The sequence below is a fragment of the Sciurus carolinensis genome, chromosome 15 (genome assembly GCF_902686445.1).
Source record: "Sciurus carolinensis chromosome 15, mSciCar1.2, whole genome shotgun sequence".
Classification (NCBI taxonomy): domain Eukaryota; kingdom Metazoa; phylum Chordata; class Mammalia; order Rodentia; family Sciuridae; genus Sciurus; species Sciurus carolinensis.
Window position 1 is genome coordinate 67,325,797 of NC_062227.1, and position 22,252 is coordinate 67,348,048.

Consider the following 22,252-nt stretch of genomic DNA (forward strand, 5'->3'; position numbering starts at 1 on the left):
AAACTTTGGTATTTTGGGGGATTGACTTATTTCAGTTATCATGAGAGTAGTCTCCAGATCCATCCATTTACCAGAAAATGACATAAACTCATTATTCTTTATGGCTGAGTAATATTCCATTGTGTATGTGTGTATATATGTGTGTTTGTATAAGTATGTATCACATTTTTTTTATTCGTTCATCTGTTGAAGGGTACCTAGGTTGGTTCCATAGATTAGCTATTGTGAATTGTGCTGCTATAAACATTGATGTGGCAGCATCACTGAAGTATGCTGATTTTTACTCCTTTGGATAAATACTGAGGAGTGGGATAACTGGGTCAAATGGTGGTTCCATTCCTCGTTTTTTGAGGAATCTCCATACTGCTTTCTGGAGTGGTGGCACTACTTTTCAGTTCCACCAACAATGTAGAAGTGTACCCTTTTCCCCACATCCTTGCCAACATTTATTGTTACTTGTATTCTTGATAACTGCCATTCTGGTGAGATAAAATCTCGAGTGTAGTTTCCTTGAGCAATTCTTACACAACCATTTTCCTTCTGGGCTTCAGCTTCCAATAGTACTAAAATCAGTGTTACTCAAACTTTTCATTGTTTCCTCCCTATAGAACCTTTTTAAACTTTTTTTCCAGTTAAGGCTAAGTTAATTGGTCCTAAGTTAATTATACAGGATAGACTGGCAAAAGCAGACATTAGAAGTGGAGGAGTGTCATACATTGCTGGTAGGAGTGCAAACTGGTGCAACCACTATGAAAAACACTATGGAGATTCCTAAGAAACCTTAGAATGGAACCACCATTTGACCCAGTTATCCCACTCCTAGGTTTATACCCAAAGGACTTAAAATCAGCATAATACAGTGATGCAGCCACATCAATGTTTACAGCAGCTCAAGTCATGATAGCTAAACTATGGAACCAACCTAGGTGTCCTTCAACAGATGAATGGATAAAGAAAATGTGATATATATATATGTATATATATATATATAATATATACAAAATATATGTACATGCATTCACATACAATGGAATATTACTCAGCCTTAAAGAAGAATGAAATAATGGAATTTGCCAATAAATGAACGTAACTGGAGAATATTATGCTAAGTGAAATAAGCCAATCCCAAAAAACCAAAGGCTGAAAGTCTTCCCTGATATGCAGATGCTAATTCACAATGGGGGGCGGTGGAGAATAAAGGTACTTTGGATTAGACAGAGGGGAGGGGAGAGGATGGGGAGCAGGAAGGATAGTAGAATGAATCGGACATTATTACCCTATGTGCATATATGATTACATGACCTGTGTACTCTACATCATGTACGACCAGAATAAGAAGCTATACTCCATTTATGTATGATATGTCAAAATGCATTCTACTGTCATGTATAACTATATAGAAAATATTTTTCAAAAAGAAGTGGAGGAGTGTGTGAGGAGGTTTTTGGAGGGTACAGATTTGAGTTGTAGGACTATGGAACTAGCAGGAGAAGTGGAGTGGAACAAATATGAAAACATAAACTTCTGCCTCTTGATTTCTTAGCTAAGGGATATGAAGCAGAAGGTGGAGTCAAAGATGATAATAATGGTTTAAGTTTGAGAGAGAGAAGGATTGTATTGTTGATAGAAATGGAGGATGCTAATGGATCCAGTGGCAGGAAAGGAGGGAGAGAGATTCAGATTTGCATATGAAGTGACAGCAGAACAATCAGGTTGGACGTCCTTAAGAAAAGTGGAAATACAGAGCTGTGATGGTGGATGAAGCCCAGAAATGGAGACCTGAGTTTGAAAAGTAAATGCCTGAAGGGGGTAAGCTGGAGAAGTGAGAGCAGAAGACACAATTCCAGTGGAAGACTTAGCAGGGAAAATTTAGTTAAAAATTTTAAAAAACTGAAAACAGAGTCAAGCCTGACTATCAGCTCAATAAGCTGCATTTTCAATCAGCCAAACCAAGTGAACCTTCAATTTTATCTATGTAAATTCAGGAAGAGAGCTCAAATATTTACGTGCAACTGGTATACACAAAGTTCCCATGAGCATTCATGACCGAAAAAGGCAAATACTAGCAAGCATTTCATACACAGTACAAGTAAGTAGGTTACTAAGCTGACTGGTGCTACAGTACGAAACACAGAACATCACAGAAAAGACTGTGGAATACCATATGGAGTGGCTTTCTGTTACTCTGCTGATCCTGTGTGGTCAATCTTTACAGCTCAGAATGACTCACTACACACACTGTACACTGCAGATTCTTGAAAATCCTTGAACTACTTAACTTCTTAAATTTGGAATTAAACAGGTATCTTTGATAGAAGTACTAAGGGCAGAAGAACCGAGTTATCACACAGCTCAAAAGCATATGTACTTGGACATATTGAGGGATGTCACCCTAAACACGGCAGTTCCACAACTGCATAACATAATACAATGCCTGGAGTTTTAGTCTCGCCCCTTATTTTGGCTCAAGGTCTCAGAAGTTAGTCCACTATTAGCCAACTCCATAGCTCTGGGCCCAAGATGAAGAACATCATGGTATAAGGGCATAGCTGAGGAAAGCAGCTCAGGACGTGGCAACCAGGAAGCAGAGGGGAGCTCACTTGTTCCACTCCACTTCTCCTGCTAGTTCCACAGTCCTACAACTCAAATCTGTACCCTCCAAAAACCTCCTCACACACTCCTCCACTTCTTTTTTGTCTCTTTATTATCAGAGACAAAATTAAAACACCAAAATCACACCCCTGTGACCTACCTCCTGGTCAGACCCTACCTGCCCAGTTACCATCTAGCTAATCCACAAAAGTGGATTAATCCACTGATTAGATTATAACTCTCAAATACAACCATTGCACCCCTGAATATTCCTGCACTGTCTCACACATGAGCTTTTGGGGGATGCCTCATATCTAAACAATAACATTTTTCTGGTTTAGTCAGCGTATTCATCTCTGTGATCAAAAAACCCAACAAAAACACTCCTCAAACCAAAATCTTAATGCCATTCGAAAGCATATATTTTGAGTATTCACTATTTCAAAGTTTAGTAATAATGGAGAATCTAGGAATAGAGTAGAAGTGTGGAATATGTTTCATGGAAGACAAAAAAGAAACATGTAACTAATTTAAATCTCTGTATGTAATCTTCACATATTAACTGCTTCCTCTAAGATGGTCATTATTTTTGGACTTTTCAAAATCTTTAACTCATCATTAAATATTTCCCTATTTGCTAAAACTAAGTTCAGACATTCTATTTCAAAAATCTATCTGGATGAACTTGTCTGCCTTTTTCTTTTAATTCCTCACTGTAGGAATTCCACTTAGTTTTTTTTTTTTTTTTTTCATAAATATTACCATAACTGATTGTAGGCTATTGACAAAATGACACGCCTACTCTTTTACATTGCAAGCTCAGTCACCTTTCATTGGACCAAGTATAATGAAATATCAAGATCTCAAGTTACTTATTTCCAATATAATACATCACATGTAGAAAGTATATGTATATTTTTAAACACAATATAGCTTTCCTGGTGTGGAGAATATTGTAGGCAAATGCTGGTTTGTTTTTCTGAAAAGTTCTGCAATAGCAAAGCATAATCTATCAATGGTTTTAGAAATGAATGGAAGGAGATCATAAAATCCATATGCCTGCCAGTTTAGTACAACAAAGATTTCCTGACTCATTTTTGTAAGAAACGGCTATCATTTCTTCTCCTGTACATGGTGGGGTGCTGTGAGCTACCTGGGGTGTCAGCCTTCCCAAATCTTTGTGAAACAAACCCTTATACCCCAGGCTTCCCAGAGCTTATGATGTATATTAGAATAAAAGAGACCACATAGATATCAAAACTGTGATTATATGATTTTCCTTTGTTAGTCAATCTATAATTGACAAAATAATGAAGCACATCAAAAAAGTTGAGCCCCTGAGAAGGTAATTTAGCAAAGATACAACTTCATAGAGATGAAAATGAACAAACTTTAATTGTAAATCAGAATATCAAGTCAAAAAGCAAATTGTCACCAACTCTGAGCTTTTTACCTATGTGGGAACATTTTTGGTATTCCCATCTGAAATATGAAGGCAGGAAGCATCAGGGCTTTGTCCATGAAGAGTGAGACAGAGACCCAGCTGCAAATGTTGATGGACCACACAATGGAGGTGGTAGAACTTGCTCTTCGTGGCTCTTCCTCTACAGATCACTGTTCTACATCAGTTCTAGGCAGATGGTCATAGAGACAGGCACTCAAAACAACAACCAGGTCATGAAAGGAAATGTGGGCATTTCAAATGTAAATATACAGCTACTGGGGAGGCTAAGGCAGAAGGGTCACAATTTCAAGGCCACTCTTAGCAGCACAGTCTGTCTGGAAATAAAAAATAAAAAGGGCTGAAGATGTTGCTCAGTGGTAAGGATCCCTGGGTTCAATTCTACCAAACAAGGAAAAGAAATATAAACAGAATAAATATGTACATGTTGTGACAAGTTGGGTGTTTATTCTGTTTTGTTGTTTTCAATCTTTCTCAGAAGGAACTGACATTTGGGAAATATTTCCATTCATTATGGAGTACTACAAGACTAGGAAGCAAGGAACTTCCCACCACTCTAGGCAGATTCACTGGGATGAGCAATAATTTTGCTTTCATTCTGTCCTGCTTTCAGGGTTATAGTCAAAAAGCTATTTTGATTCCTCTTTATTGGATATCCAATATAGGTTATAACCTACATGACTGCTTAGCCTCTGTGAACCTCAATTTTCATCTTATAAAACTGAAGTTTTAATTTTTGAACAAAGACAAAGATGTTTTGCATAGAATGCCTGATAAGATATGATGATAAGCTTTTTTTTTTGTATTGACAATGCATATTCTTGCTTTCCCTCACAGAACATTATCAGATGAGTGTGTTGGAATCAGCCCCAATTAGCTCCACTGTAGGGAGAGTGTTTGCCAAGGACTTGGATGAAGGAATCAATGCAGAGATGAAATACACTATTGTGGATGGAGATGGTGCAGATGCCTTTGACATTAACACAGATCCCAATTTCCAAGTTGGTATCATAACTGTGAAGAAGGTAATCCAACTCCTTTATCCAAATCATTTTCATGGATGCTTTATATATAAAATGCTAGTCAGGGTTATTGTACTATGGATATGTATTTATTGATCTAGAATATTATAACCAACTTTGTTGTTATAAATCCTCTGGTAAAAGCTCTTTCTATAATTAAAAACAAAAACAAAAAATCCCAGGCATGGTGGTGCTCGACTCTTAATCCCAACTACTGGGGAGACTAAAGTAAGAGAATCTCAAGTTAGAAACCAACGTGGGCAACACAGAAAAACCTCATTTTACTCCTTGTGCCATCATTTTACAGAAAGGGTACCAGGTTATGATAAATATATATGACAAATATGTTATCTCTCTACTTAGCCACTTAAAAACTATTGTAGCTTAATTCTCTAATGATGTTAATGACTTAGTCAATATTTGAATCACAAACTTTTTTTATTGTAGTATACAATAAATAACAAAGCAAGTTATGATATTATTTTTAAATCAGTAAATAACATACAGAGATTTTTTTAACTGCCTCTTAAAGATCCATAAATGCCAATTAAACTTGAAAAAGTTTTATCAAGCCAGGTGTGGTGGCACATGCCTGTAATCCCAGCAACTTGGTAGGCTGAAACTGGAGGATCACAGCTCAAGGTCAGCATGGACAACTTAGCAAGATACTGTCTCAAAAACAGAAAAATAAAGGACTGGGGATATAACTCGGTGGTAAAGGGTCCCTGTGTTCAATTCCCAGTATTGGGGAAAAAACGTTTTTTAAGTTTTATCAAACATAGCTAGTGAAAATTGTTTTCACTTTAAACTCCTTTGTTTCATAATAAGGTGCCAAGTTTTCTGAATATAAACTACTGATTCTCTCTATGGCATAAGGCACATATGGATAAACTCAGTTGGAAGATACAATGTTTTATAAAAATTTAAGTTTTAACAACCTACAAATAAATATCTGATGAAATACATTAAGAAATTCATTGGTTTGATTCTTCTCTATTTTGAATACATTTTTAAAACCCATAACTTGTTATTTATTCAATACATATTATTCACCTACTGTGTACCAGCTAGTGTTCCAGGCAGTCAATCTGAGGAAAAAAATAAAACAATCCCAGCTACTCAGGAAGCTGAGGCAGAAGAATCCCAAGTTCAAGGCCAGATGGACAACTTAAATAGACCCTGTCTCAAAATAAAATTTTGATTAAAAAAGGGATGGGGATGTAGCTCAGTGGTAGAAACTTTGCCTTCCACATGTGAAGCCCAAGGGTCAGTCCCCAGTAACTACCTTCCCCCACACATATGCACATACACAAAATCTCCGCCCTCATGGAACTTATACTCCAGGAAAGGCAAAAAGACAAAACAGAAATCAGTCAATAGTGTATTAAAGTGATAACTGTTACGAGGGGAGAAGTAAACTAGAACAAAATAAGTGCAATAAAGAGAGTTAAAATGACTTCAAATTTAAAATAAGTAATTAGGATTGACTTCCCATAAAACTGACATTTAGGCAAAGACTTAAAATGAGCAGGAGCACAGCAGAGTTGGGCAGGTTGACAGTATGCCCCTGTGCAAGGTACCCTATAAATGATTTTTGGTGAGAAGTGTCCATGGCCACCCTGAAGACGAGGGAATGGGCATGGAACTATCGAAGAAAGTGTTTCAGGCCAAAGGACAGTTAATGGAAAGGCCCTGAAGTGACCCATGCCTCGTGTGTTTCAATAACAGTAAGGGGATTTATAAGGCTGAGTAACAGGGGAAACTCTTAGGAGATGAGGTCTGAAAAGTAAGGAAGGGGCTGGATTTTGTAAGAACTCAGAGGCTAACTGTGAGAACTTCAGTTTTTACTCTGAGTAAAGTGGGAAACAACTGGAGGATTTTTAACATGTTCAACATGACTAGGCATTTATCATATAATTACTCTGTAGGCTGTGCTAAGAGAAAAAACAGGGGTGAGGATAGATACAAGGGAACAGTTGAGTGGGCACTGCAATAATCCAGATCAGAGATGATGCTGGTGGTTTGTGTGTCCCAGGGGGGCAGGAATGAGGTGATAGGAAGAGACTGGTACATTTTGAAAGTAGGGCCAATAAGATTTCTTAAAAGATTGCATGAGGCTATTTTAAAAAAAAAAAAAAAGTCAACTGAGCAACAAGAATGGAGTTGCCATTAACTGAGATGGAGAAGTCACCAAGGAAAGCAGGTGGCAGGGGTGGAAAGTATTGGTATTCCATCCTGGATGTATTACATGTGCAGCATCTGCTAGATACCCAAATAAAGATGGACAGTGGCTTTGGTTACAGGAGTTGGGAGTCTGGAGAAGAGTTGTGGGCTAGGAATATGACTTTGAGAGTCATAAGCATATAGATGGTCAAAGCAAATAAAACAGAATGAAATACCAAAAGGCTGTGTATAGACTGAAAGGGAACAATTAAACGAGCCCTGAGGAACCCAACATAAAGAGGTCAAGAGAAAATCAAGTACAAGCAAGAGAAAAGAGCAGAGACCAGGAAGGCAGGAGGGAAACATCAATGGACAGTGGTTGCCGGGCAGGATGGCACATGCCAGTAATACTAGTGGCTAGGGAGGCTGAGATGGAGGATCTCAGTTCAAAGCCAGCCTCAGCAAAGGTGAGGCACTAAGAATTCAGTGAGACCCTGTCTCTAAATAAAATATAAAATAGGGCTGGAGATATGGCTCAGTGGTTGAGTGCCCCTGAGTTAAATTCATGGTACTGGAGAGAGAGAGACAGAGAAAGACACAGAAAGAAAGACACATACACACAGAGTAGTGTGAGAGGAATGATCACCAGTGAGAAATGCCCCAGAAGATCAAAGAACACTGAAAATTAACCAGAGACTTTAGGAACATGAAAGTCATTGATGACCTTGACAAAAGCAATAAGACAACAAGGGCATAACTTAAGACATGGTACAAGTTAACTAACATGTGTTTATAGTAACTTCATTCTCTCTTGTCTCATACACCTGAATTACCACTGCTTTACAAGGGAAGCAGGGATGAGTTCACATGCTTGTTCTCTATTTAAGGTGCAAATACGGCAAAGGAACAGATACATTTAGAAATCTTTATAACCAGCACACAATGACCTTGAAACAGCACAAAATGTGCTGAGATTAGCTTCTGAATCATCACATTAATCTGGATATAATTAAAATACTATAATTTATTTTATTCTCATTGAGAATGAATAACATTCTAGAATTATAAGCAATGACTAAAATCAATACCTATTGGTTGTGTGACACAGAATTAAGAACATTCTCCCACTATTTGGCATGCCTCAAGTAAATAAATATACATTGCTCATCATGACTAGTAACTATACATGCTCAAAATTTGGAATAATTATTATTTCTTGAATGTAAAAATTCTATTCAAAAATTAAGCAATCAAAAAAAAACTTTGGTGATAATATTTAAAATTTATTATATATCTTAAAATAACAATTCTAAATAACACTTATTTGTTAAATTATTATAATATAACACAGATCATATTACAAATCATTCATTTTTTTTTAATTCGTTAACATTACAATTTGAAGAACCTCAAATTATCTTTTCTCCAGATCCCTTTCCTGGAAAAAAAAATAAACCTCACAAAACAGAATACTATCTTTCATTGTCATTACCAAAACTACATCCATGTTTAATCAAAACTAGCATCAATTTTTCCAAAGTCATTTTGATTTGTTTTCTGTTATGTACTGCCAGAAAATGGAATTAAGAAAGAGGTCAATAAGTTGGGTAAATGAACTAGTCACATGTAATAAATACTTAGAGGCTACTGAATGCTTAATCTATACCTCTGGAACAACATTCACTCAAATGTCTGATCCATACCTATCTGCCCACTTTTCTACTTATGTCATATAAAAGTGAAACAAAGGTCTTGCTCTTGATTTATTTCCCCTAGTCCTATTATTTTTCTAAAAAGCACATACTTTTCCAAACAGAAAAATTAAATTGAATTGATAGAATTGGGTCTTCATAAAAACACACTGATTACTACCCAGTACCCTAAGTCTTTTTAGCTTTTAAGTAATCAATCGATTTTCAGTCTCTTAACTTAAATCTTGAAATATATAATTTTCAGAATGTTCTTTATTCTATATGCGAATGATGTTGTGCCACTTTCTAGTCTTCAGCATGTCTTCCACTTCCCAATATAAAATAAGTAATTGTTCAAAGTCCATTCTCCTCTTAGGCAGGTCACAGTGAAAAATCCTATATTTCATCAAAACTAAGATGCCATGAATTATAACTTTTATTGTTTTATGTATCCCTTTAAAAACATTCTTGTCAATTTAAAATGGCAAGAATTTTTGGGGGGGATGTAATTGGGAATTGGATCCAGGGTCTCACCTGTTTTTATTTATAGTTGAAGAGCTCTTGGGTACATAGCTGAACATATTTGCTTCACAAATATCAGATTTACTCCTTACTGGTGTTTCCATGCCATTCTGTCTACACAACTTTTGTATCAATGCTGAATACCATCTTTTTGAAGACATTTTAGAGGTCAGTAAAGTTCATTGCATGCAGTGCTGAAAGTGTACAAAACTCACCTGAAATACAGCACAAATGACTTTGACTAGGTCTGGCTTATACAGGCAATAACAACTACATTCCATCATCTCCTGTTGAGTCCACAGCAATTTTAAGGGGTCATCAGTTGGAGAAGCAATCATATTTCCAAAGTATTAAAATTAAAAATGTACAACCTATAATTATTGAGATATGATAACATAAGATCCTTACATATAACACATTGATACTCACACTGGGAAACTTTTTGTACTATCCAATATAATATTTTCTTGCTACATTTTCAGTTTTAGGCCTTGCGAAGAATTTTGGAAATAAAACTCTAAGTCACCGGCTCTGCCTGTGAATCTGGGGAAGCAACCAACATGAAAAGAAGTATCTGTAATACAAAACAAGAAGAGTTGTAATGAAAGTATGATAAAATGATATGAGAACAGAGGAGGGAATACCTAATTCTGCTTAATTAATAATTAAAGCTACATTAGTATTTTATGTTATAATTTTTATGTCTCCATTTCATGAGTACAATGGCTTTTCATTTTTATGTGCCTCAACTCTAGGAAATTTATTGAATTTGGAGTTGGGGTTCATTATTACTCTTTGACCTAGCAATATGAATATATAAATAATTTTTCTGATGTTTAGAAAAATAAGAACATAAACTATAGAAGAGGGAAGAGTTCAACTCATCAAATGTGGGCAATGTAAAGCTGAGAGTACCTGGGGCAATGTTTTCTTTGAATTTTAAAGGTAGAAGTGAGGGAAGCAATAATCTTAACATTTTTTTTATTATTGCATACAAATGGGATACATGTTGTTTCTCTATTTGTACATGGAGTCAAGGCATAGCATTTGTGTAATCAAATTTACACAGGGCAATGATGTTTGATTCATTATCTTTTCCCTTCCCCCCACCCCTCCCACCCCTCTTTTCCCTCTATACAGTCCTTCTTTCCTCCATTCTTACCACCCTCCTTATCCCTAACCCTAAACCTAACCCTAACCCTAACGCTAACCCCTCCCACCCCCCATGATATGTCCTCATCCACTTATCAGCGAGATCATTCGTCCTTTAGTTTTTTGAGATTGGCTTATCTCACTTAGCATGATATTCTCCAATTTCATCCATTTGCCTGCAAATGCCATAATTTTATCATTCTTCATTGCGGAGTAATATTCCATTGTATATATATGCCACAGTTTCTTTATCCATTCATCAACTGAAGGGCATCTAGGTTGGTTCCACAATCTGGCTATGGTGAATTGAGCAGCAATGAACATTGATGTGGCTGTATCTCTGTAGTATGCTGATTTTAAGTCCTTTGGGTATAGGCCAAGGAGTGGGATAGCTGGGTCAAATGGTGGTTCCATTCCAAGCTTTCTGAGGAATCTCCATACTGCTTTCCAGAGTGGCTGTACTAATTTGCAACCCCACCAGCAATGTATGAGTGTACCTTTTTCCCCACATCCTCACCAACACCTATTGTTGCTTGTGTTCTTGATAATCGCCATTCTAATTGGGATGAGATGAAATCTTAGGGTAGTTTTGATTTGCATTTCTCTTATTACTAGAGATGTTGAACATTTTTTCATATATCTGTTGATTGCTTGTACATCTTCTTCTGTGAAGTGTCTGTTCATTTCCTTAGCCCATTTGCTGACTGGATTATTTGTATTCTTGGTGTAGAGTTTTTTGAGTTCTTTATAGATTCTGGAAACTAGTGCTCTATCTGAAGTATGAGTGGTAAAGATATTCTCCCACTCTGTAGGCTCTCTCTTCACATTACTGAGAGTTTCCTTTGCTGAGAGAAAGCTATTTAGTTTGAATCTATCCCAGTTGTTGATTCTTGCTTTTATTTCTTGTGCTATGGGAGTCCTGTTAAGGAAGTCTGATTCTAAGTCAACAAGTTGAAGGTTTGGACCTACTTTTTCTTCTATAACATGCAGGGTCTCTGGTCTGATTCCGAGGTCCTTGATCCATTTTGAGTTGAGTTTTGTGACAGATAGGGGTTTAATTTCATTGTGTTGCATATGGTTTTCCAGTTTTCCCAGCACCATTTGTTGAAGAGGCTATCTTTTCTCCATTGCGTATTTTTGGTCCCTTTGTCTAGTATGAGAAAATTGTATTATTTGAGTTTGTGTCCACGTCCTCTATTCTGTACCACTGATCTACCTGTCTATTTTGGTACCAATACCATGCTGTTTTTGTTACTATTGCTTTCTGATAGAGTTCAAGATCTGGTATTGCGATATCCCCTGCTTCGCTCTTTCTACTGAGGATTGCTTTAGCTATTCTGTGTTTTTTATTCTTCCAGATGAATTTCATGATTGCTTGCTCTATTTCTGCAAGGTACATCATTGGGATTTTAATTGGAATTGCATTGAATCTGTATAGCACTTTAGGTAGTATGGCCATTTTGACAATATTAATTCTGCCTATCCAAGAACTTGGGAGATCTTTCCATCTTCTAAGGTTTTCTTTAATTTCTTTCTTTAGTGTTCTGTAGTTCTCATTGTAGAGGACTTTCACCTCTTTTGTGAGATTGATTCCCAAGTATTTCACTTTTTTCGATGCTATTGTGAATGGGGTAGTTTTCCTAATTTCTCTTTCTGAAGATTCATCACTTATGTATAAAAATGCATTGGATTTATGAGCACTGATCTTGTAACCTGCTACTTTACTGAATTCACTTATGAGTTCTGAAAGTTTTCTGGTGGAATTTCCAGGTTCCTCTAAATATATAATCATGTCATCAGCGAACAGGGATAGTTTGAGTTCTTCTTTTCCAATTCGTATCCCTTTAATTTCTTTGGTTTGTCTAATTGCTCTGGCTAGAGTCTCAAGGATGATGTTGAATAGAAGTGGTGAAGAGGGCATCCCTGCCTTGTTCCAGATTTTAGGGGGAATGCTTTCAGTTTTTCACCATTTAGAATGATATTGGCCATGGGCTTAGCATAGATGGCCTTTATAATGTTAAGGAATGTTCCCACAACCCCAATTTTTTCTAGTGTTTTGAGCATGAAGGGATGCTGTATTTTATCGAATGCTTTTTCTGCATCCTTTGAAATAATCATGTGATTCTTAACTTTAGGTCTGTTGATACGGTGAATGACATTTATTGATTTCCGGATGTTGAACCAACCTTGCATCCCTGGGATAAAACCCACTTGATCATAGTGCACTATTTTTTTAATATATTTTTGTATGTGATTTGCTAAAATTTTGTTGAGAATTTTTACGTTGATGTTCATTAAGGATATTGGTCTGAAATTTTCTTTCCTCGATGTGTCTCTGTCTGGTTTAGGTATCAGGGTGACATTGGCTTCATAGAACGAGTTTGGGAGGGTTCCCTCCTCTTCTATTTCATGGAATACTTTGAGGAGTATTGGAATGAGCTCTTCTTTAAAGGTTTTGTAGAACTCGGCTGAAAACCCACCTGGTCCCGGACTTTTCTTTGTTGGTAGGCTTTTGATGACCTCTTCTATTTTATTGCTTGAAATTGATTTATTTAAGTTGTGTATGTCCTCCTTGTTCAGGTTAGGTAATTCATATGTCTCTAGAAACTTGTTGATGTCTTCGAGGTTTTTCTGTTTTGTTGGAGTATAGATTTTCAAAATAGCTTCTAATTATGTTTTGTATTTCACTCATGTCTGTTGTGATATTTCCTTGTTCATTCTGAATTTTAGTAATTTGAGTTTTCTCCCTCTTTCTCTTTGTTAGTGTGGCTAAGGGTTTATCAATTTTGTTTATTTTTTCAAAGACCCAACTATTTATTTTGTTAATTTTTCTGATTATTTCTTTTGTTTCAATCTCATTGATGTCGGCTCTGATTTTAAATATTTCCTGTCTTCTACTACTTTTGGTTTGGTCTGCTCTTCTTTTTCTAGGGCTTTGAGCTGTAGTGTTAAGTCGTTTATTTGTTGCTTTCTACTTCTTTTGTTGAATGCGCCCCATGAAATAAATCTTCCTCTAAGTACTGCTTTCATAGTGTCCCAGAGATTTTGATATGATGTGTCTTTGTTCTCATTTACTTCTAAGAATTTTTTTATTTCCCTCCTGATGTCTTCTGTTATCCATTCATCATATAATAGCGTATTATTTAATCTCCAGGTATTGGAGAAGTTTGTTTTTTATTCTGACATTTATTTCTAATTTCAATCCATTATGATCTGATAGAGTACAAGGTAGTATCTCTATCTTCTTGTATTTGCTAACAGTAGTTTTGTGGCATAAAATATGGTCTATTTTAGAGAAGGATCCATGTGCTGCTGAGAAGAAAGTGTATTCGTTCTTTGTTGGATGGTATATTCTATATATGTCCGTTAAGTCTAAATTGTTGATTGTGTTATTGAGATCTATGGTTTCTTTATTCAATTTTTGTTTGGAAGATCTATCCAGTGGTGAGAGAGGGGTGTTAAAGTCACCTAGTATTATTGTGTCGTGGTCTATTTGATTTCTGGAATTGAGAAGGATTTGTTTGACGTACGTGGATGAGCCAATGTTCGGGCATAGATATTTATGATTGTTATATCTTGCTGATTTATGCTTTCCTTAAGCAGCATGTAATGTCCTTCTTTATCCCTTCTGACTAGTTTTGGCTTGAAGTCCACATTATCTGAAATGAGGATGGATACTCCAGCTTTTTTGCTGTGTCCGTGTGCATGGTATGTTTTATCCCATCCTTTCACCTTTAGTCTATGGGTATCTCTTTCTATGAGATGAGTCTCTTGCAGGCAGCATATTGTTGCATTTTTCTTTTTAATCCAATCTGCCAGTCTATGTCTTTTGATTGATGAGTTCAGGCCATTAACATTCAGGGTTATTATTGTGATATGATTTGTATTCCCAGTCATTTGACTCATTTTTGTTTTTTGACATGATTTGGTTTCTCCTTTATTTGGCTATTCCTTTAGGCTAGTTCCTCCCGTTGCTGATTTGCATCGTTGTTTTTCATCTCTTCCTCATGGAATATTTTGCTAAGAATGTTCTGTAATGCCGACTTTCTTTTTGTAAATTCCTTTAGCTTCTGTTTATCATGGAAGGATCTTATTTTGTCGTCAAATCTGAAAGTAAGTTTTGCTGGGTATAAGATTCTTGGTTGGCATCCATTTTCTTTCAGGGCTTGGTAAATGTTGTTCCAGGCCCTTCTAGCTTTTAGGGTCTGGATTGAAAAATCTGCTGATATTCTTACTGGTTTCCCCCTGAATGTAATTTGATTCTTTTCTCTCACAGCCTTTAAAATTCTGTCTTTATTTTGTATGTTAGGTATTTTCATAATAATGTGCCTTGGTGTGGGTCTGTTGTAATTTTGTATATTTGGAGTCCTATAAGCCTCTTGTACTTGGTTTTCCATTTCGTTCTTCAGATTTGGGAAATTTTCTGATATTATTTCATTGAATAGATTGTTCATTCCTTTGGTTTGTTTCTCTAAGCCTTCCTCAATCCCAATAATTCTTAAATTTGGCCTTTTCATGATATCCCATAATTCTTGTAGATTCTGTTCATGATTTCTTACCATCTACTCTGTTTGGCCAATTTTATTTTCAAGATTAAATATTTTGTCTTCAATGTCTGAGGTTCTGTCTTCCAGGTGTTCTATCTTATTGGTTATGCTTTCTATGGAGTTTTTAACTTGGTTTATTGTTTCCTTCATTTCAAGGATTTGTTTGTTTTGGTTTTTTTTTTTTTTCAGTATCTCTAACTCTATTCAAATGATCTCTTGCTTCCTGTATTTGGTCTTTTGACTGTTGATTGGTTCGATCATTTAATGCCTGCATTTGCTCTTTCATCTCCTCCTTCAATGCCTGCATTTGCTCTTTCATCTCCTCATTTGCTTCCCTGATTGTTTTAATTATGTACATTCTGAACTCCCTTTCTGACATTTCTTCTTCTGTGCTGTCATTGGGTTTTATTGATATAGTATCTAGGTTTGTTTGGGACATTTTCTTCCCTTGTTTTTGCATATTGGTCAGATGTCAGTGGGACCCTGAGATATTGCAGATTTCCTCTATTGGCTTATAGTGTCCCTGTAGATTTCCAGTGTATCACCTCCCAGCCTTCAGTAGCCTGGAGTCTTGGAGGAACTTGATAATGCAGTGCTTCCGAAGAAAGCTGCCCCTAGCCCCTACTGGTTCCAGGGCTTGGAGCTGGCTCTGTGCAGAAAGGCTCTCACTGGGGGGCCTGAACCGCGCAGCTGGCTGTGTGGGAGGAGCCCACCACCGGAGTGTGCAAGGCTACCTGGAAAGACTCTAGCTGCCCTGCCCTGCTCTGATAAGCCGCCTCCATCCGTGCCTGCCACCCAGGCTGAGCTTCACCCGGTGGGGGAGACTCACCCTGTGGCTCTATTTTAGTCCGAGTCTCTCAATGCCTCCCCTTCTTGAGTCCTGGGTTCTGGAGCAACTAGAGATGCAGTCACCCTCTAGTCCGCCATCTTGGATCACCCCGTGGAAAGAGCCTGCGGCCTGAGGGGGCAGGGCCTCCTGGAGAAGTCTCTGGCTGTCCTGCCCTAATCCCAGAGGCTGCTTGCAGGTCAAAGCTCTCTGTTGGCTCGGGAACTTGTGGCCGGCTCTGTGTAGAAAGGCTCTCACTGGGCGGTCTGCTCCAAGAAGCTAGCCTTGAAAGGCGCCTCCCACCGGAGGGGGCTGGGCTGCTTGGGGAAGTCCCTGGCTGCCCTGTCCTGGTCCCTGAAGCCACTTGTGGGCCGGAGCACGCCGCGCTGACTCCAGGACTTGGAGCTGGTTCTGATCAGAAAGGCTCTCACTGGGGGGCCTGCTCCGAGATGCTGGAGAAGCTGGTCGTGTGGGAGGGGCCCACCGCTGGAGTGCGCAGGGCTGCCTGGGGAAGACTCTAGCTGCCCTGCCCTGCTCCGATAAGCCACCTTTATCCGGACCTGCCGCCCAGGCTGAGCTTCACCCGGTGGGGGAGACTCACCCGTGGCTCTATTTTAGTCCGAGTCTCTCAATGCCTCCCCTTCTTGAGTCCTGGGTTCTGGAGCGACTGGAGATGCAGTCACCCTCACCCCCAATCTTAACATTTTAAAAGAAATTTTGATAATAATTAAAAACTCACTCTAGTCTTTCAACAAATGATGCTGGAACAATTAGATACCATAAGCAAAAAAAATGAATCTCAATTATTCGTCGTAAAATAAAATCAAATGAATCATACAACTAAATGTAAAAACTAATATAAAATTTCTAAATGGAAACACGGGAGAAAATCTTTGTGACCATGATAAGGCAAAGTTTTCTTCAAAATGATACTAGAATCCCAGTCTAACAAAACAAAGTGGTAAGATCTCATCAAAAATTGCTCTTCAAAAGATTGTTTTGAGAATGAAAGACAAATCACAGAGGGGGTGAAAATATTTGCAAATTCTATGTCTGATAAAGGACTTGAATATATAAAGAACTCTTCAAGAAGGTCTATGAAGATGCATCATTAGGCATGAGAGAAGTGCAACTCACAACTGCAATGAAATACCACTTCGCACAAACTAGGATAGTTAAAATCAAAAAAACTGACAAAACTAAGCACTGACAAAGATGTAGAGAAACTGGAATTTTCAAACATTCCTGAAGTAAATAAAAAATGGTACTGCCCCTTTGAAAACTGGTTTGAAATTCTCTTAAAAATTTCATTTATCATACAATTCTGCAATTGTACTCATAGGTATTTACCCAAGTGAAATGAAAACAAGTCCACACAAAAATCTGTATGCAAATATTCACAGAAACTTTATTCGTAACTGTTAGAAATTGAAAGTAACCCAAAAATACCTCTAATGGAAAATAGAGAAATTAACCATTGTACACCCACACGATGGAATACTACTCAGCAATAAAAAAGAATAGACTACCTATGCATATAAAAACTTGGATGAATCCCAGTGTATCAAGTGAAGTAAAAGAAACTACATGCAAATTATGATATACTGAATGATTCAACTTATGTGACATTTTTCAGTAATAAATGATTTTTTTAATTTGTTCTTTTAGATATGCATAATGGTAGAATGTATTTTGACATATTATACATACATGGAGTATAACTTGAGGTTGTACAAGATGTGGAGTTACACTGGTCGTGTATTCATATATGAACATAGAAAAGTTATGTCCGATTCATTCTACTCTCTTTCCTATTCCCATCCACCCTTCCTTCCCTTCATTCCCTTTTGTCCAATCCAATGAACCTCTCTTCCCTCTCTGCCCCCTTATTGTGTGTTAGCATCCACATATCAGAGAGAACATTCAGCCTTTGGTTTTTTGGGATTAGCTTATTTCACTGAGCATGATAGTCTGTAGTTCCATCCATCTACTGACAAATGCCATAATTTTATTCTTCTTTAAGGCTAATACTCCATTGTATGTGTAGGTATATATGTATTATATATATAATATATACATATATCACATTTTCTTTATTCATTCATCTGTTTAAGGGCTTCTAGGTTGGTTCCATACTTTAGCTATTGTGAATTGAGCTACTATAAACATTGATGTGGCTGAGTCACTGTAGTATGTTGATTTTAAGTCCTTGGTACAAACTATGGAATAGGATAGCTGGGTCAAATGGTGGTTCCATTCCAATTTTTCTGAGGAATCTCCATACTGTTTTCCAAAGTGGCTGCCCCAATTCACAGTTCCACCAGCAATGTATGAGTACTTTTTCCCCACATCCTCGCCAACACCTATTGTTGCTTGTATTCTTGATAATTGCCATTCTGATCGGAGAGGAAATGTTAGTTTTGATTTGCATTTCTCTAATTGCTAGAGATGATGAAAATTTTTCATGTTTGTTGATCAATTGTATTTCTTCTGTGAAGTGTCTGTTCAGTTCCTTTGCCCATTTATTGATTGGGTTACTTGGTTTTTTGGGGTTTGTTTTTTTTTTTTTTTTAGTTCTTTGTATATCCTGAAAATTAACGCCTTTATCAGAGGTAGTGGTGGTGAAGATTTTCTCCCATTCTGTAGGATCTCTGTACACATTTGTTTCCTTTGCTATGAAAAAGCTTTTTAGTTTGAAACCATCCATTTATTGATTCTTGATTTTACTTCTTGAGCTTTAGGAGTCTTGTTAAGGAAGTTGGTTCCTAAGTCGACATAATGGAAAGTTGAGCCTATGTTTTAGTTAGCTTCTTTGCTGCTATGACTAAAGGAGCTAACCAGAACAATTTTAAAGGAGGAAAAGTTTATTTCAGGGCTCACAGTTTCAGAGGTCTTAGTCCACAGAAGGCCGGCTCCATTCCTCGGAACTGGAGAGGAGGCTGAACATCATGGAGGGACAGTGTGGCAGAAGGAAGCAGTTCGCTTCATGATCAGAAAGCAGAGAGTTTCTACCCTCCAGGTACAAATACCCAAAACCATGCCCCAATTCCTACCTCCCCCCGCCACACCCTACCACTTCAGTTACCACACAGTTTGTTAATCCCTATCAGGGAATTTAATCACTGATTGGAGTAAGACTCTTATAACCCAATCATTTCTCCTCTGAACCTTCTTGCATTGTCTCACACTTGAGCTTTTGAGGGACACCTCACAACCAAACCATAACAGTCTACATTTTTTTCTAGTTAGGTGCAAGGTCTCTGGTCTAATGCCTAGGTCTTTGATCCATGCTGAGTTCGAGTTTTGTGCAGAGTGAGAGGTAAGGGTTCAAATTCATTTTAAAATACATGTGGATTTCCATTTTCCCCAGAACTATTTGTTGAAGAGACTCTTTTCTCCAAAGTATGCGGTGCCTTTGTCTAATATGAGCTAACTGTATTTATATGGTTTTGTCTCTGTGTCTTGTATTCTGTACTACTGGTCTTCATGTCTGTTTTGGTGTCAATACTATGCTGGTTTTGTTACTATAGCTCTGTAGTATAATTTAAGGTCTGGTATTGTGATGCCTCCTGCCATCATTTTTCTCACTGAGAATTGCTTTGGCTATTCTGAGCCTCTTAGTTTTCCAAATGAATTTCATGACTGCTTTTTCTATTTCTATGAAGAATGCCATTGGAATTTTAATAGGAGTTATATTAAATCTACAGTGCTTTTGGTGCTATGGTTATTTTTACAGTATTAATTCTGCCTATTCAGGAACATGGGAGATCTTTCCATCTTCTAAGGTCTTCTTCAATTTCTTAAGTGTTCTGTAGTTTTCATTGTAGAGGTCTTTCACCTCTTTTTTTAGGCTGATTCCCAAAGATTTTTTGTTTTTGTTTTTGTTTTTGTTTTTGTTTTGAGGTTATTGTGAATGGGATAGTTTTCCTAATTTTTCTTTCACTTGATTCATCATTGGTATATAGGAATGCAATTGATTTATAGGTGATAATTTTATATCCCGCTACTTTGCTGAACTCATTTATGAGTTCTAGAAGTGTTCTGGTGGAATTTTGGGAGTCCTCTAAATATATAATCATGTCTTCAGCAAACAGGGATAGTTCAAGCTCTTCTTTTCCTATCTGTATCCCTTTAATTTCTCTTTGCCTAATTGCTCTGACTAGAGTTTACAGGACTATGTTGAATAGGAGCAGTGAAAGTGGGCACCCCTGTCTTGTTCCAGTTTTTAGAGGGAATGCTTTCAATTTTTCTCCATTTAGAATGATGTTGGTGTTGGGTATAACATACACAGACTTTACAAAGTTGAGGTATGTTCCTACTGTCCCCAGTTTTTCAAGTGTTTTGAACATGAATGGATACTATATTGTCAAATGCTTTTTCTGCAATTAATTGAGATTATCATGCGATTCTTGTCTTTATGTCTTTGATTTGGTAAATTACATTTATTGATTTCCATATGTTGGACCAACCTTACATCCCTGGGATGAACCCCACTTTATCATGGTACACTATCTTTTTTTTTATATGTTTTTGTATGCAATTTGCCAGTATTAAGAATTTTGGGGGCTGGGGATATAGCTCAGTTGGTAGAGTGCTTGCCTTGCAAGCACAAGGCCCTGGGTTCAAATCCCCGGCACCACAAAAAAAAAAAAGAGAATTTTTGCATCTATGTTCATCATGGATATTGGTCTGAAGTTTTCTATCCTTGATGTATCTTTGTCTGGTTTTGGTATCAAGGTGATTAGTTCATGGAATAATATGAGGAGAATTGGTGTTAGTTGTTCTTTGAAGGTCTGGGAGCACTCAGCTGAGAATCTGTCCGGTCCTGGGATTTTCTTTCTTGGTAGGCTTCTGATGATGTCTTCAATTCCACTGCTGAAAATTAAAACTGTTTAAATTTTACATGTCCTTTTGATTCAATTTGGGTAGGTCGTATGTCTCTAGAAATCTGTCAATGTCTTCAAGGTTTTCTATTTTATTGGAGTACAAATTTTCAAAAGTTTCTGATTATTGTGTTTCATTATGTCCAAGGTGACAATTCCTTTTTCATGATGAGTATTATTGAGCTTTTTTTTCTCTTCATTAGCTTTGCTAAGGTCTTATCAATATTATTTTTTCAAAGAACCAACAGTTTTGTTGATTTTTTTTTTATTTTTTCATTTCAATTTCATTGATATCAACTCTGTTTTTAATTATTTCCTGTCTTCTACTGCTTTTGGTGGTTTTTTTCCCTTCTTTTTTAGGCCTTTGAGATGTAGTATTAGGTTTTAGATTATTTGTTTGATAACTATTCTTTTATTGAATGTGTCTACTGAAATGCACTTTCCTCTTAGAACTGCCTTCATAGCATCCCAGAGATTTTGAAATGTCGTGTCATTATTATCTTTTACCTCTGTTTTTTTTTTTTTTAATTTCATCCCCGTTTTCTTCAGCTATCCATTGGTCATTTAGTAGCATATTAGTCTCTAGGAATTAAAATAGCTTCCATTTATCATTGATTTTGAATTTCATCCCATTATAACCTGATAGAATGCAAGGTATTATCTCTCTTTTTCTTTTTTTCTGGAAAAAGCTTTATTTTCATTTGGTCCCAGGTTTGGGAGGGGCTCCATGGTGGTTAAAAAGTTGCCTAGGGGTTAGAGAGAGAGATAGAGAGAGGCTCAGGCCAAAGCTCTGATGCCAGGATATGCAAAGGAGCCCCACCTAAGGCCATACTGCTCCAGGCCTTCTAGTCATGCTTGAGGGTGAGTCTTTTAAAGAGATACTCGCCCAGGCCAGCCTGGGGGGCCTGCCAGGTGGTGGAGATTAGTCAAGTGGTCACCAATCTTCTTGATGAGCTTCAGTTCATCATCAAGGAAGTGGTTCTCCAGAAAGTCACAGAGATGTGGGTCTGTGCGGGTAGAGCCCAAGGCATGAAGATCCAAAATGGCTTGGTTCAGGTTCTTCTCCAGGGCCCAGGCAGCTTCCATGGCATCCTGGGTGTTGCCCCACTCATCTTGAGGTTTCTGCACGTCCTGGAAGAGGGCGTGGCCGCCAAGTTGGTTTTGCATCTTCAGGAGACTCTCAGAGGCCTCTCGCTTTTCCTTGGCCAACTCTCGGAAGAAATGGCCCACGCCCTCCAGAGCCACATCCTCACGGTGGAAATAGCAGCCCAGAGAGAGGTAGGTATAGGAGGCCTGCAGATGTAAATTGACCAGGTGGTTGATGGCAGTCTCAACCTCGGTAGAATAAGTCTGATGAATCTGGGAGGCTATGGTTGGTCGTCAATAAGGAGC

At 37.5% G+C, this 22,252-nt stretch overlaps 1 protein-coding gene across 1 annotated transcript in view; it reads left to right on the plus strand.

Moving 5' to 3' along the window:
• The window catches only part of Cdh20 (cadherin 20), a 224,122-nt gene that overhangs the window by 165,428 nt on the left and 36,442 nt on the right, over positions 1-22,252 (plus strand). Inside the window, 1 exon segment of the mRNA XM_047526681.1 lies at positions 4,892-5,079. Within this exon segment, the coding sequence (XP_047382637.1) occupies positions 4,892-5,079 (188 nt within the window).